This window comes from Hemitrygon akajei, chromosome 1 (assembly GCF_048418815.1).
Source record: "Hemitrygon akajei chromosome 1, sHemAka1.3, whole genome shotgun sequence".
NCBI lineage: Eukaryota > Metazoa > Chordata > Chondrichthyes > Myliobatiformes > Dasyatidae > Hemitrygon > Hemitrygon akajei.
The window spans coordinates 202,271,096-202,285,139 of NC_133124.1; the positions used below are offsets into that span (position 1 = coordinate 202,271,096).

General features: G+C 37.9%; 1 protein-coding gene across 1 annotated transcript in view; it reads left to right on the forward strand.

Moving 5' to 3' along the window:
- cds2 (CDP-diacylglycerol synthase (phosphatidate cytidylyltransferase) 2) overlaps positions 1-11,647 on the forward strand; it is a 57,677-nt gene extending 46,030 nt beyond the window's left edge. The window contains exons 12-13 of the mRNA XM_073058905.1: positions 3,119-3,222; positions 4,622-11,647. Coding sequence (XP_072915006.1) covers positions 3,119-3,222; positions 4,622-4,745 — 228 coding nt within the window. The 3' untranslated portion in view covers positions 4,746-11,647. The remainder of the gene's footprint in view (positions 1-3,118; positions 3,223-4,621) is intronic.
- Positions 11,648-14,044: the final 2,397 nt, after the last annotated feature.

A 14,044-nucleotide genomic window follows, 5' to 3' on the forward strand; every position in this document is an offset into this window, starting at 1 on the left:
TCCCACCTACCTGCACTCAGCCCATAACCCTCCATTCCTTTCCTGTCCATATACCTATCCAATTTTTTTTTAAATGACAAAATCAAACATGCCTCTACCACTTCTACTGGAAGCTCGTTCCACACAGCTACCACTCTCTGAGTAAAGAAGTTCCCCCTTGTGTTACCCCTAAACTTTTGCCCCCTAACTCTCAACTCATGTCCCCTTGTTTGAATCTCCCCTACTCTCAATGGAAAAAACCTATCCACGTCAACTCTTATCACCCCCATAATTTTAAATACCTCTATCAAGTCCCCCCTCAACCTTCTACACTCCAAAGAATAAAGACCTAATTTGTTCAACCTTTCTCTGTAACTTAGGTGCTGAAACCCAGGTAACATTCTAGTAAATGTTCTCTGTACTCTCTCTATTTTGTTGACATCTTTCCTATAATTCGGTGACCAGAACTGTACACAATACTCCAAATTTGGCGTTTCCAATGCCGTGTACAATTTTAACATTACATCCCAACTCCTATACTCAATGCTCTGATTTATAAAGGCCAGTATACCAAAAGCTTTCTTCACCACCCTATCCACATGAGATTCCACCTTCAGGGAACTATGCACTGTTATTCCTAGATCACTCTGTTCTACTGCATTCCTCAATGCCCTACCATTTACCATGTATATCCTATTTTGATTAGTCCTACCAAAATGTGGCACCTCACACTTATCAGCATTAAACTCCATCTGCCATCTTTCAGCCTTCTCTTCTAACTGGCCTAAATCTCTCTGCAAGCTTTGAAAACCTACTTCGTTATCCACAACGCCACCAACTACTTCTGCATCTGCTCTGATTAGGCCTTCCAACATTCAAAAGGTTTCAATGAGGCTTCCCCCCCCCCCCCCCCCACTTCTTTCTAAATTCCAGCGAGTACAGGCCCAAAGCCATCAGACATTCCTCATATGATCATCCTTGGGAACTTTCTTTGAACATTCTCCAATGTCAGCACATCTTTTCTTAGATGAGGAGCCCATAACTGTTCACAATAATCAAGATGAGGTTTCACTGGTGTCTTATAAAGCCTCAGCATCACATCCCTGCTCTTATATCCTAGACCTCTTGGAATGAATGTATTTGCCTACCTCACCACCAACTCAACCTGCAAGTTAACCTTTAGGGTTCACACTCCCAAGTCCTTTTGTATCTCAGATGTTTGGATTTTCTCCCTGTTTAGAAAATAGTCTGCACATTTATTTCTTCTTACCAAAGTGCATGACCATGCATTTTCCAACACTGTATTTCGATTGCCACTTTCTTGCCTATTCTAAAACGTCTAAGTCCTTCTGCAGTTTTCCTGTTTCCTCAACAGTACCAGCCCCTCCACCAATCATCATATCATCTGTAAACTTGGAAACAAAGCCATCTATTCCATCACCTAAGTCATTGATGTACAGCATAAAAAATAAGTTGTCCCAACACCGACCCACTAGTCACTGGCAGCCAACCAGAAAAGGATCCTTTAATTCCCACTCACTGCCTCCTACGAGTCAGCCAGTGCTCTAACCATGCTAGTAACTTTCCGGTAATACCATGGGTTCTTAACCTGGTAAGCAGTCTTATGTGTGGCATCTTGTCAAAGGCTTTCTGAAAATCCAAATACTCAACATCCACTGCATCCCCTTTATCCATCCTACTTGTAGTTTCCTCAAAGAATTCCAACAAGTTTGTCAGGTGGGATTTTCCTTTAAGGAAATCATGCTAATTTAATCCTATCTTGTCCTGCGTCACCAAGTACTCCATGACTTCATCCTTAACAATTGACTACAACATCTTCCCAACCACTGAAGACAGGATAACTGGTCTATAATTTCTTTCCTGCTGCCTCCCTCCTTTCTTAAAGAGTGGAGTGACATTTGGAATTTTCCATTCCTCCGGAACCATGCCAGAGTCCAATGATTCTTGAAAGATCATTACTCATGGCTCCACAATCTCTACCATTACCTCTTTCAGAAGCCTAGGGTGCAGTTCATCTGGTCTGGGTGACTTATGCACCCTTTAGGTCTTTCAGCTTTTTGAGCACCTTCTCCCTTGTAATAGTAATTGCACTCACCTCTCTTCCCTCACACCCACAGTGAAGACTGATGCAAAATACTTATTTAGTTCATCTGCCATCTCCTTGTCCCCTGTTATTATTTCTCTGGCCTCATTTTCTAGTGGTCCAATATCCACCCTCATCACTTCTTTATTTTTTATATACTTTAGGAAACTTTTTCTATCCACCTTGATATTGTTTGTTAGCTTGTTTCCATATTTCATCTTTCCCTCCCAATGATTCTTTTAGTTGCTTTCTATAGGTTTTTAAAAGCTTCCCAATCCTCCATCTTCCCATTGATTTTTGCTTTGTTGTTCACCCTCTCTTTTGCTTTTACAATAGCTTTGACTTCCCTTGTCTGCTACGGCTGTACTGTTTTGTCGTTTGAGTATTTCTTTGTTTTGCAATACATCTGTCCTGCACCTTCCTCATTTTTTCTAGAAACTCAAGCCATTGCTGCTCTACTGTCATCTTTGCCAGCACCTGCTTCCAATTTACTTTGGCCAAATCCTCTCTCAGACCACTGTAGTTTCCTTTACCCCACTGAAATACTGCTATGTCAGGCTTTACTTTCTCCCAATCAAATTCCAAATGAACTCTGTCATGATGTAACCAGGTGGCAGAAAAAGTCCAAAAGACTGCATGGCCCTCTCCCCCTTATTTTATGAAAGCATCTTTCATGTGTTTACTTGAGTGAATTTTCTTCTGAGATTAATCTGGAAATTTCCACACACAGCATGTTTAAACAGTTTTGAGTTTTTAGCACTCAATTTGTTATCATGAATATTCCATGCCCAGTTTAGGGTAGTTAGTCTGCCTTGATTTAGAAGATCCAAGGCTACCTGCAAGAAGGGATCTTAAAAAGACTTCAAAATCTTTGCAAAGACAAAGCAGCTGTAGCAGTTCTGCACGGAATTTGCCTTTAAGGCATGTTAATTATTTATAATAGACGTTCTGACATTTTTATTCCCACAGTAATAGCTGGTAACAATGAGGAGAATGTACCAACCTGAGAACAAACTAATTTTTTTCTCTTCCCAGGATTTTGCCGACACCATCCCTGGACATGGTGGGATTATGGACCGCTTTGATTGTCAGTATCTCATGGCAACCTTTGTTAATGTCTATATTGCCAGCTTCATAAGGTAAGTGCAGTTCAATGAATCTGAAATTTAATTTTCTTATAATGACTAGGAACTCTTAGTTTTCTGATGCAGAACGCTTCAAAAATAAAATTCATTAATTTTGAGTCCATTTCCAGATAAGACCCAATATGAATGCAAGTAAAATGTATTATATGATTTTAACGTAGCAAAATATCATGGCAGACTGCAAAATTTCTTCATTGCTACTTTCTAAATTACAGAAAATAAATCATGGTTGATTTATTTTCCTCTCAACCCCATTCTCCTGCCTTCTCCCCATAACCTTTGATGCTTACTAATCAAGAACCTATCAACTTCCCTTAAAATGTACCCAATAAATTGGACTTCACAGGCACCTGTGACAGTGAATTCCACAGGCTCACCACCCTGTAGCTAAAGAAATTCCTCCTTATGTCTTTTCTAAATGTATGTCCTTCTATTCTGAGGCTATGCCTTTTGGTCCTACACTCTCCTATTAGATACCATACATCCTTTGCGTGTCCACTCTACCTAGGTTTTTCAGTATTCAGTAGGTTTCAATGAGATTCACCCCACCACCCCATTCTTCGAAACTCCAGTAAGTACATCAAAACAGAGCCATCAAACTCTCCTCATACATTAACCCTTTCATTCCTTTCTTAACTATGAATCACAAGGACTTTACAACTTATTTTTCCAGTATTAATTAATTATTATTTGTCTTTTTTGTATTTGTACAGTTTGTCTTGTTTTGGACATTGGTTGTTTGTTAGTCTTTATGTGTCGTTTTTCATTGATTCTATTGTATTTGTTTGTTCTGCTGTGAATGCCTGTAAGAAAACAAATCTCAGGGTAGTACATTATGATATTTGTGTACTTTGATAATAAATTTACTTTGAACTTCAAAACTACTCTCAATACTCCAAATGTGGTCTGACCAGTGCCTGATAAAGCCTCAGCATTACATCTTTGCTTTTAATTCTAATTTTCTTGAAGTGAATTCTAACATTGCATTTGCCTTCCTTACTTTCGACTCAACCTGCAAGTTAACCTTTAGAGAACCCTGCTCTAGGACTTCCAAGTCCTTTTGTACCTCTGACTTCTGATTTTGCCTCTTGTTTCAAAAATAGTGAGTGCCTTTATTCCTTCGACCAAGGTGCATGACCATACACTTCCCTACACTGTTTTCTATTTGCCACTTCTTTGCCAGTTCTGTCCAAGTCCTTCTGCAGACTCCCTGCTTCTTCAACACTACCTGCCCCTCCACCTATCTTTGAATCATTTGTAAGACAAAGATAACATAAAAAATGGCAGACCTTTCTTACTCTCAGTGGTCGTGTTCTCTCATTTGGCGGGGATAGAGGGGTGTTGCAGCTAGAAAGCTTAAAATGTATTAAATTTTTTCTTTGGTTCTTTTTAGGGGCCCAAATCCCAGTAAATTACTGCAGCAGTTGCTGGCTCTCCGCTTAGACCAGCAGCTACAGATATACAAGAGCCTGAAAGCCAGTCTGATCCAGAAGGGCGTGCTGTCTGCTGGGGCATAGGACTGAGGCATTCATTGGAATGGTCGCAGTGAAAAGCCTCAGGAAAGAGTCCAGCCAGTGACCTTTCTCTCAAACTCAGTGTGTCCAAACTATCCAAATGCGAATCTCCATATGTAACTGAGTGGTCCAAACTCCTTCAGGTACCAGGAAAAGCATACTTTATTCGTACATTGGTTGACGGGATTGATAAGTAGCAATATGTTTAATCATGGGACCTTACCCTGTTAGTAGAAGATGTAATGCTGGAATGGCCTCTGATGAGTCTAGCCCATGATTAACCATTGAAGCGACACAAAGAGGGTATTTTTATGTTTTAATTGACTCCCCATTGTTGTCTGCAGTGAGAGATTGGGAGGCTAACTCTGAACTCTACACAATGTCATGGTTTTAGTCCAGGTGAATCCCAATGCTGGCCCGATCTGCACCGGTGCGGGGTGATTTATTTGTTCCTCAGCTCAAATGTGTGCTTTAGGGTGGAATAGATGTAGTATTTGGTCTAGCTTTGTGAAGAACTTGCTGTTTTACATTTTGCATTTATAGGGCAACTTGAGCCACCTGAAGGAGCTTAGAATATGACGTTTACACTGGCTGTATTTTAGGAAATAGAGGAGTCTAGTAGAAGAAGAAATAAATAGCATTTGCACACTGGAGAGCATGCAATGGGGTGTCAAAATAAGATATATGGAACAATTTGTCCTAGATACATGTCATTTATTTCAATTTATTCACTTGCAACTTAAATTGTATTGTAACACTGTGTAAAACTTGGCCTTTTAAAAAATTTTCATGGGTGGTGTATTTTTGAGATAGCATCTCCATTTAATAGAATTTAGTATCCCTGCCACTTAAGGAAAATATTAACTTTTACAAATATATTTAATCCAAAAGAAACATGTGCACTCAAGTATTATTTAGATATTAACCTGTAATCTTTTCTGTCTTATGTGAGGTCTTACAACTGTGTTGTGATTTCAAGCCATTTTCATGACAATGATTTATGTTGGGAGTATAGTTTCAGGGATTGCAGATGACTTCTGGTCTCTTAACCAGGTGGCTGCTCTTTGAATAAATGGCATCTGCAATCTGTTCAGCTATATGGGGAATTACCCCATGAAGCCAGTTTTTTATTGTGTTCCTCCTATTTCCTCGTCCCCTCCTCCATCCCTCACCTCACCTCTTCTGAATGAAAATTCAGGCACACTGGATGACCAACAGTTGACCCAGGAGATTTACCATTCTCCTAACTAAGAGAAAGTGAGATTAGTCATTGTCTGTTGATCAACCCAGTCATTTCAGTGGAAACAGCTTGTACCTGTGCTGGGGATGAAGTGAAGATAGAAATGAGGGTGGGCTGCATGAGTTCGAACCAGGCCAGCTTCTGCCAGCAAATACTTGTGACAGCAAAAGGTAACTCTGGGGAAGGACTGATGGTCATTTTTCAGGTGCCTCTTAAGGACTGCATAGTGCCAAAAGACTGCTACTGCCATTAGATTATAATGTGGATAATTTCATTTAATGACTAGGACTGTGGCTTAGAACGTTACTTATTGACTCCGGTATTAAATCTGAGAGACAGCAGAAAGCTCAATAATTCAGGGAGAATGTGCAAATGATTATTTTATCAATATTCCAACAAAACTTGAGAATTAACAGTTTTCCTAATCTGAGTAATTTGTTCAGTTATCTGCCCTGCAAATTTAATTTTTTGTCCAAGCTTTCAAGTTCCTCTAATGGCCAATTTTCAGTATCGTCCAAAGAACCATTAGTAGCTGACAGCTGCTGTGTTGACAATCCTTGTGTACACAGTGGAAAGGATACGTTTCTATGATTAAGTTGGTACCTTAGGAGTGAACATTGACCTGCTGTGAAATCTTCATTACCCTGATATTCTATATGCTATGTTTAGTTGGTAGGGAAGGGAGACCAGCTTAAGTTGTCACATACTGTGCCACTAATTACCATCTTCAATTTGCTTTATTTCCAATTTCTTTTTGGCCTTTGTTCCAGTATTCTTGTTAGTTGTCCTGCTGCACTGCTTTCTGGCTGTGGAAAGGAAGAAAGAGAAATATATTATGAATCACTTGGTGCAGCTGTCAAAGACACCCAGATACTGCACCAGAGGCACAATTTTCCACCCAAATTTACAGCATATCTCTGGTGCAACACAAAGTGTGATAGCTTTCTGCCAAGAGTGTTTTTGCTAGAGTTAATAATAGTGACAGGACATGAATGAAATGAACTCAGGAATTGTCTCAGCACAGTGTGTTGTTACTGAGGAGCTGTTTTGTATTCTAGCTTACTTAAGTTTATTTGAGAAATTTCATTAGGAAAGATGGCCACTAATTTCATTCATCTGGAGAGGTCCTACTTTAAAATTGATGCCCTAGGAATTGAAGAAATTACTTTGGGTTGAGTGATGACATGACACAATAGTGACAGTGACGAGAGGTGACTAATTACTGGCTAAGCCTCACCAAAGCAAAGACTTTGCTCCTCAGGTTTATAATAGAAGGCCAGCAGCAGGGTTCATTCATTTGTGAAAATAAAAAGTAATGAGGCAAGGTTCATTCTCAGTACACCTCATTATATCGTTAAATCACATCAACAAAGTCTCCATGTCACTGCAGTGTCATTATCTAGAAGTATGTACCTGGGTAAGGAAGGAAGGATGAATTGGTCTTCAATGTGAACAACTACATTTCCAGTTCCCAAGTCCTCTTTTCAAACTGATGTGTCTGACCAGGGTAAGTTTGGGTCAATTTAATTTAATTCAATTGAACATCTTTGTGACAGTTTCAAGTAGGGCTTGGCCAGAAAAGGTTATGAATGTCTAGAGAGTTTTGTAAGAGACATTGGCAAACATTCAAGTGGGAGAAAGTTGTACAAAGCATAATTGGCTTATTACCCACCTTCCAGTGTCCATTGACTTCAACATGTTGGGGTAAGTATAACTGGCATTTTGTATTCTTAGTCACCTCTTTCTTGCTGTTAGCCAAAGACAATTGTCTTCTCAACAACTCTCCACCCTCACTCATTTAAAGTTTTCAAATAGTAGAAGGTATTGTATAAAATAGTTGAGCTTGCCAACTGGTGAATCCTCAAGGTGTTCCTTGTCATTTGCTGGACACATACATTAGAGCCATTTCTTGTCTCCACCTGGGAAAGAGGCTAGGGAATAAGAACAGGCTTGGTAATATATCAGCATCACCTGTGCTGGTATGATGAGCATTATATAAGTTCTCTGTCATGTCTTCCCTTCACTAATTTGATTGAATAATTTAATCTGTGCCACGTTGAATCCACTATTGTTGCAACAACTTTCCCATGAATTTTTCCATTTCTAACTATAGGCCTGTGAAGATAACAGCTGAATAAAGGATACAAATTTATTCAGCATAAAATTTTGATAGTTTGGGTCACTTTTGTATACTGTGAATTAATAATGTTTCTACTGTTTACTTTTCTGATTGTTTGAATATTGCAAAGGTTTGTATTTAAGTGCAGAAGCCTGTGAACTGGTGACATCTATTAAAATTAGTATTTAAAACAAAATGTAAACAACTTTAAGAGGGAATCTATTTTTTAACAAAAAATCAGCTGAAAAATCAGTGATGCATGAAGCAATTCAAGTTTTTAATCAGCGTGATGAAGAGCATTTATTATAAATTTTGTTATCTGTTCTGTTACAAAAAGAGAATCTTTTTGAAATATATTCCCATTATAACTGAACTAAAGAACCAGACTATTGTATCCAATGGCTCTGTAACCGTACACATGTTTGCACTAGATATTTAGAATATTGAAAATTGGAAAAAAGAGTATCTGGGACACGATTTCAAGTCAGACCCCAATAGTGTTCTGAAAACTAGTCTGCGGAAGAGTAGCAGTTTGAACAGCGTCGATAATCTTATGATAAAGGTGCCTGCTACAGATTGACAGTAAATGTCAGATGTATTGTATTAAAATTACACCCAAAGCTTCTGAGATAATGACAATCCCTTTAATGTATTGAGAAATTCCTCCTGAAAGATGTCCCAGTGTTATTGAGAGATGTGAGTTTGTTCTAAAGGAGTATATCTTGTGCCAAAGTATCTTTTAGTCTTGAATTGAATAATAGTGCACAAATATGTAAACCATTATGTAAGATTGCTGCCCCCTGGTAAAATCTAAACATATTATGCCTTGGTGTGGCAGCAGCAAAGAATTTTTTGAATCTTTGTACATTGAAAAAGCCTAAGTTCAAAACGCTGCATGAGAAACTCTGGGAATTGGTAGTTTGGAGATATTTAGTTTAAAACTTCATTATGGAGTTAGAGATATAAGAACTTGATGGTTGCTATTTCACTGAGCCTTGTGCAAGGATTATCCGGGAATATGCATATAAGAGGATATGCACAAACTATACAAGAAGCAGTGGTAAATCAAGTAGCTGATTTCATCACAACATCTGAAGCTGTTTAGCTTCCTCACTGAAACCTGTGGTACCATCAGAAGAAGTCCTGTGCCTTCCAAAAATCCTATTTCCATCCCCTCCCAACCACAAGGTATCAGAGATGCTAATGAAATCAGAAAGTCACAAATGTTTTTTTCTAATTCACCGGGGATATTTCAAAAATAAATCTATAAAGGTGTTGGGTGTCAAGATGCTTTCAAGAACAATATTAATTGTAAGTTTTGTAACACAGTTTGTCTTTTGTGGAAGTCCTGTAAGACTTGTTTTTATTCTTTCAGCAATGTCCATGCACTGTTGTACAAATTCATTAGATTAAGACCTCATGAGTAAATGCTGTGTCTGACCTCAGAGGCTCACCTTTCTAGTTCTTACTTGGATTTGGTAGCGCAAAGTACAGCCAAATACAACTTCTTATATTTTTAAACTTTGGGGCTTCATGGGTATTTAATTTTTTTAAATATTCAAAATCTGGGTCTGTGGTTGATATATGCATTAAAATTAATGCAAAATCAATTAAAGCAATTTCCAGTAATTTAAAATAAATATTAATGTGCTGAAATAGCCAAAAATGTATTAATCAATGTGATAAAAATGAAAAATGACATTATGCCTGAAGATCTGAGACTTTTTTTGCTGTAGTTGGAATTCATGTATAAAGCTAATACATAGAGAGGTAGAAGGAACAATCTGTGTAGGTACCATATCCGATGCGAACGTTGGTGACCTTGGTTTTCCATACACATCTAGAAGGGACAATAGGTAATGGAAAAAGGAGCACAGCTCTTTTATAATACAATGTGCCTTCTGATGCATTTTTGAGGGAAGTATTGCTTTATTTTTGAGCCAGACCTGAGAGAGCATATTTTGAATAAATGTCCTAGCTCTGACTCTGAAGCATGCATAAATTAGAATTAAAGCCTATCCCAAAACAAGCTGGAATGATTTTAGATAAGCCCAAAATAAAAATGTTTGTGCAGCTTTTTTCAACTTAAATGTTCCTTGAGGATGTTTTTTGGATGTGACTTCTTTGATTTAATATAGTTGCCTGCTGAGCAACGTTCCCTCTAATTTTTGTTACAGCTGCGCAGACCAACCATTGCTGTGAGCAGGATATTTTTACAGAGCCTGAAAACTGCGTGGCACTTTAAATTTTGTTTTGTTTTTGCATGCTATGAATATTTAGAATGAAATTTGAAAAATTATATACTTTTGATTTTTATTAATTGATGGGTACAGCACAACAAAGAAAATCTTTCACGTTGCATAAACTGTTTCTAGCTGTGTAGCAACAAAGGCTGTGAGCACGGGAGCATTTCAGTTACTGTGCAGCCGCACACCCGCACAGCTCAGAGGGAATAGTGCTGCTGAAGTTGATGCCTCTGAATTCAAGTGTGGCTCTCTAGCTGGCATCTGTTAAATGAAAAGTCGTACTTTTTGCTGCCTCCTTCTGGAAGAACTACATCTTGTCATGGTGCAAACTGACAATTGAACCAAATACGATTCTAGTTTGTACTGTTGCTTTACACAGGGTGCTAAATTGTGTGCTATTTGACACAATCTCTGAAAAATATTGCACTCAACAAATGTTGTCAAGTTAGAAAATTTTAATTTTCATTTAAAGAACCTGAATGAATTCTCAAGCTTTATAACTATTCCATTAACTTATTTGGTTAATTATAATTAATTAATTTATTGTGGAATGCCTTGATTGATGCTGAGATGCCAAAAACGTCCATCTATTGTGTATAATTTATACTCTGTTCACATTGTACAATCAATGACCCAAATACAAAACACATAAGATAGTGTGTTACATATAAATAGAAACCTGAGAGAGTGGTTTTGTAGAAGATAGCAATGGGGAATTCCAGAAAATGATTGAAGTACAAAAGCTGTAGAGGTTAGAACAGATGAATAAACTTCACAGAATGTGTTATTCCACTTAAGATGATAGATGAAAATAATTCAGTCAAGGCAATGAAGGCAATTTCTAATATGAAATGTGAGCTTATACTCTTGCCCAGGAGAAACTTATTCAGTAATCTAACAGTTCCGTAGATTTAATAGATTAAAATGAAGGACACTGCAAAAACGTTGAAACCTCTTGAAGGCTGGACACAGCATTTCTTCTGGATTAGATTACAACACAGACTAATGCACACACTTATTTAGGAATTGTGGTTGAGTAAGTTGCTTATTTTATTAATGCTAAATGTCTATCTGTGTGAAATGTAAAACATTCGGTTCATGTGAACCTGCCACGTGTTACTGTACATGTCTGTATTTGTATTGAACATTTCAACTTGTGTGTTCATATGTGTATATGTGCATATAAAGTGTACACAGAGATGCACTAACATACATGTATATGTATATTTGATGGTGTTTAAGAATACACATTATTTATGTATGTTCCAAATAAAAAAAAAGTATCTTACTAAACGTCAAAGCTGTGTCAATCATCCTTTTTTGACCATACAGCTGTAAACTTCTTAAAATAAGGCATCCAGTTTACATATGAATTTTACCTATTCTTATCTCTGTGACTGTTACCACAACACCATGTCCCATTGTCCAGGTAACCTACCAGGTACCTCTGGTTCTAACAAATAATGACAAAAAAAAATGAGATCTACTATTGCCTTTTTATTGCAACTAGAGATGGCCGCTAAATGAAGTTCTGTCAGCAATGGCCTTGGTGCGAAGATTTTTAATAATTTAAAAGATGTTGCACAATAGGTTTGAGGAGAATTAAAACAGTTGATAAGGATGCTGTAACAGAAATCTAACAGCGTTTCAGCTATGAAGTTTTACATTTTGTTTTTCAATTAACTGACATGGGACTGAACCATGAAATGGTATTGCTTCAGTTTTCACCTTCAGTGACATGCAGTTATTACCTCAAGTAAGATTTTGTAGCTTTTAAGCATGAGGGTACATTTAAATTTAAACACTTTTTCCTCATTTCAGAACCTGAGACAATATTCAGTGGAATTAAAAACAACAGAAGTCAGTTCATGATCTAATCACCTTCTCCACCAACCCACACCACCAGGTGACATTTCAAAGTTGAAGTTGAGTTTACTGTCATCTGCACAACTGCATGTATTCATAGATACAATGAAAAACTTAGCAGTAGCATCACAGGGACTTTGCATCATAAGAAAAGCATTCACAAGAAGAACATACATGATTTTTATAAAAGAATGCAAGTAGAGCAAAAAAATACAAAGACAATTTTAATGCAAAGTGGTTGTAATGTTGCTAAACTAGTGATTATAGTTTTACCATTTGGTTCAAGAACTACGGTTGAAGAGAATTTGCTGCTGTTGAACCTACTGGTGTGGGAGTTAAAGGTTATGTAGCTTCTACCTGATAGTAGCTGTGAAAAGATAGCATATCATGAGTGATAGAAATCTTTGATAGATGATGCCTTCTTGAGGCAATGCCTCTGGTAGATAGTGCTAACGATTGGGAGAAATGTGCCCATGATGTCTTGGGCAGAGTCCACTTGTTTACAGATTCTATGTTCCTGTGCATTCAGTTTGCCATACTAGATCACAACACAACTGGTTAGGATACGTCCAACAGTACATCTATAGAAGTTAGAGTGTTTGATGAAAAGCTGAACATCCTTGACCTAAGAAAGATGATAGCACACTTTTCTTTTGATTGTGTCTGTGCTGGGTCCAGGACAGGTCCATCTGAAATGTATAGACCAAGAATTTGAAGCTGCTGGCACATGTCAATGCCAATGTACCAATGTAGTCTAGCACATGTTTGCCATCCATCCCCTTCCTGAAGTCAACAATCATCTCTTTAGTTCTGCTGACATTGAGTGAGAGATGTATTTGCAGTACCTCTCAACCAGGTGACCCATCTCGGTCTCTAAAGATGACTCAGCACCAGCTATGATTTGTCCAACAACAGTAGTATCATCACTGAATTTAAAGATGGCAACAGAGCTTAGCCAGTCAGAGTATAGAGCAGGCATGGGCAAACTACGGCCCGCGGGCCATATGCGGCCCGTTAAGCTTTTTAATCCGGCCCGCAGAACTTGATGAAATTATATTAATAAACCTTGTTAACACCTCAGATCCATCCTGAGAATCGTCACAACAAAACTAAATCCAGACTTTGATGCGCTGGCTAAAAAGGGAGACCAACAACACTGTTCCCACTGAAATTAAAAATAAGTTTCTTCGTTGTGTTATGTAAAAAATGCATTTGAAAATATTTTTTTCAATAAGCCTTACATGTTACATGTCATTTCTGTTAAGTGATGGACATGAGTAGTGCGCAGGTGCACGTACGTTCTCAAAATAAAAAATGCGCTCCAGATCAAATAACGCGCTCCGCATACTGGCGCGCTGTCACTGTTCTGTCAGTGACACTGGTCGTTGAGTTTTGGCACAGGGGACAATTGAATAAGAAGGAGCAGGACAAGTAGACCTGCATCTCCTACCGTTTTTGAAATAAAGACAGTCAGGAGGAGAGTGATGATGATAATATCTTGAAGGATAACAGAATTTTCAGTGCTTTAAAATAATAACTGTTACTATTAAAAAAGCTGTATTTTATTCATTTAATTTTCAGTGTTTTAAAAATCATTTCAATAAATAGCTAAATACCATGGGACTTCAAAGACAGATATTTTGTTGTAATGCATTTGTTCATTTTCAATTGAAATGAAAGCACATGTTTTCTACATATCCCATGATATTTTATTTTCTCTTATGAGGTGTATTACCAAAATACTCCGTCCATCTGCTCCTGGTCCGGCCCGCCTGTCAAATTTTAGAACCCTTTGTGGCCCACAAGTCAAAAAGTTTGCCCACCCCTGGTA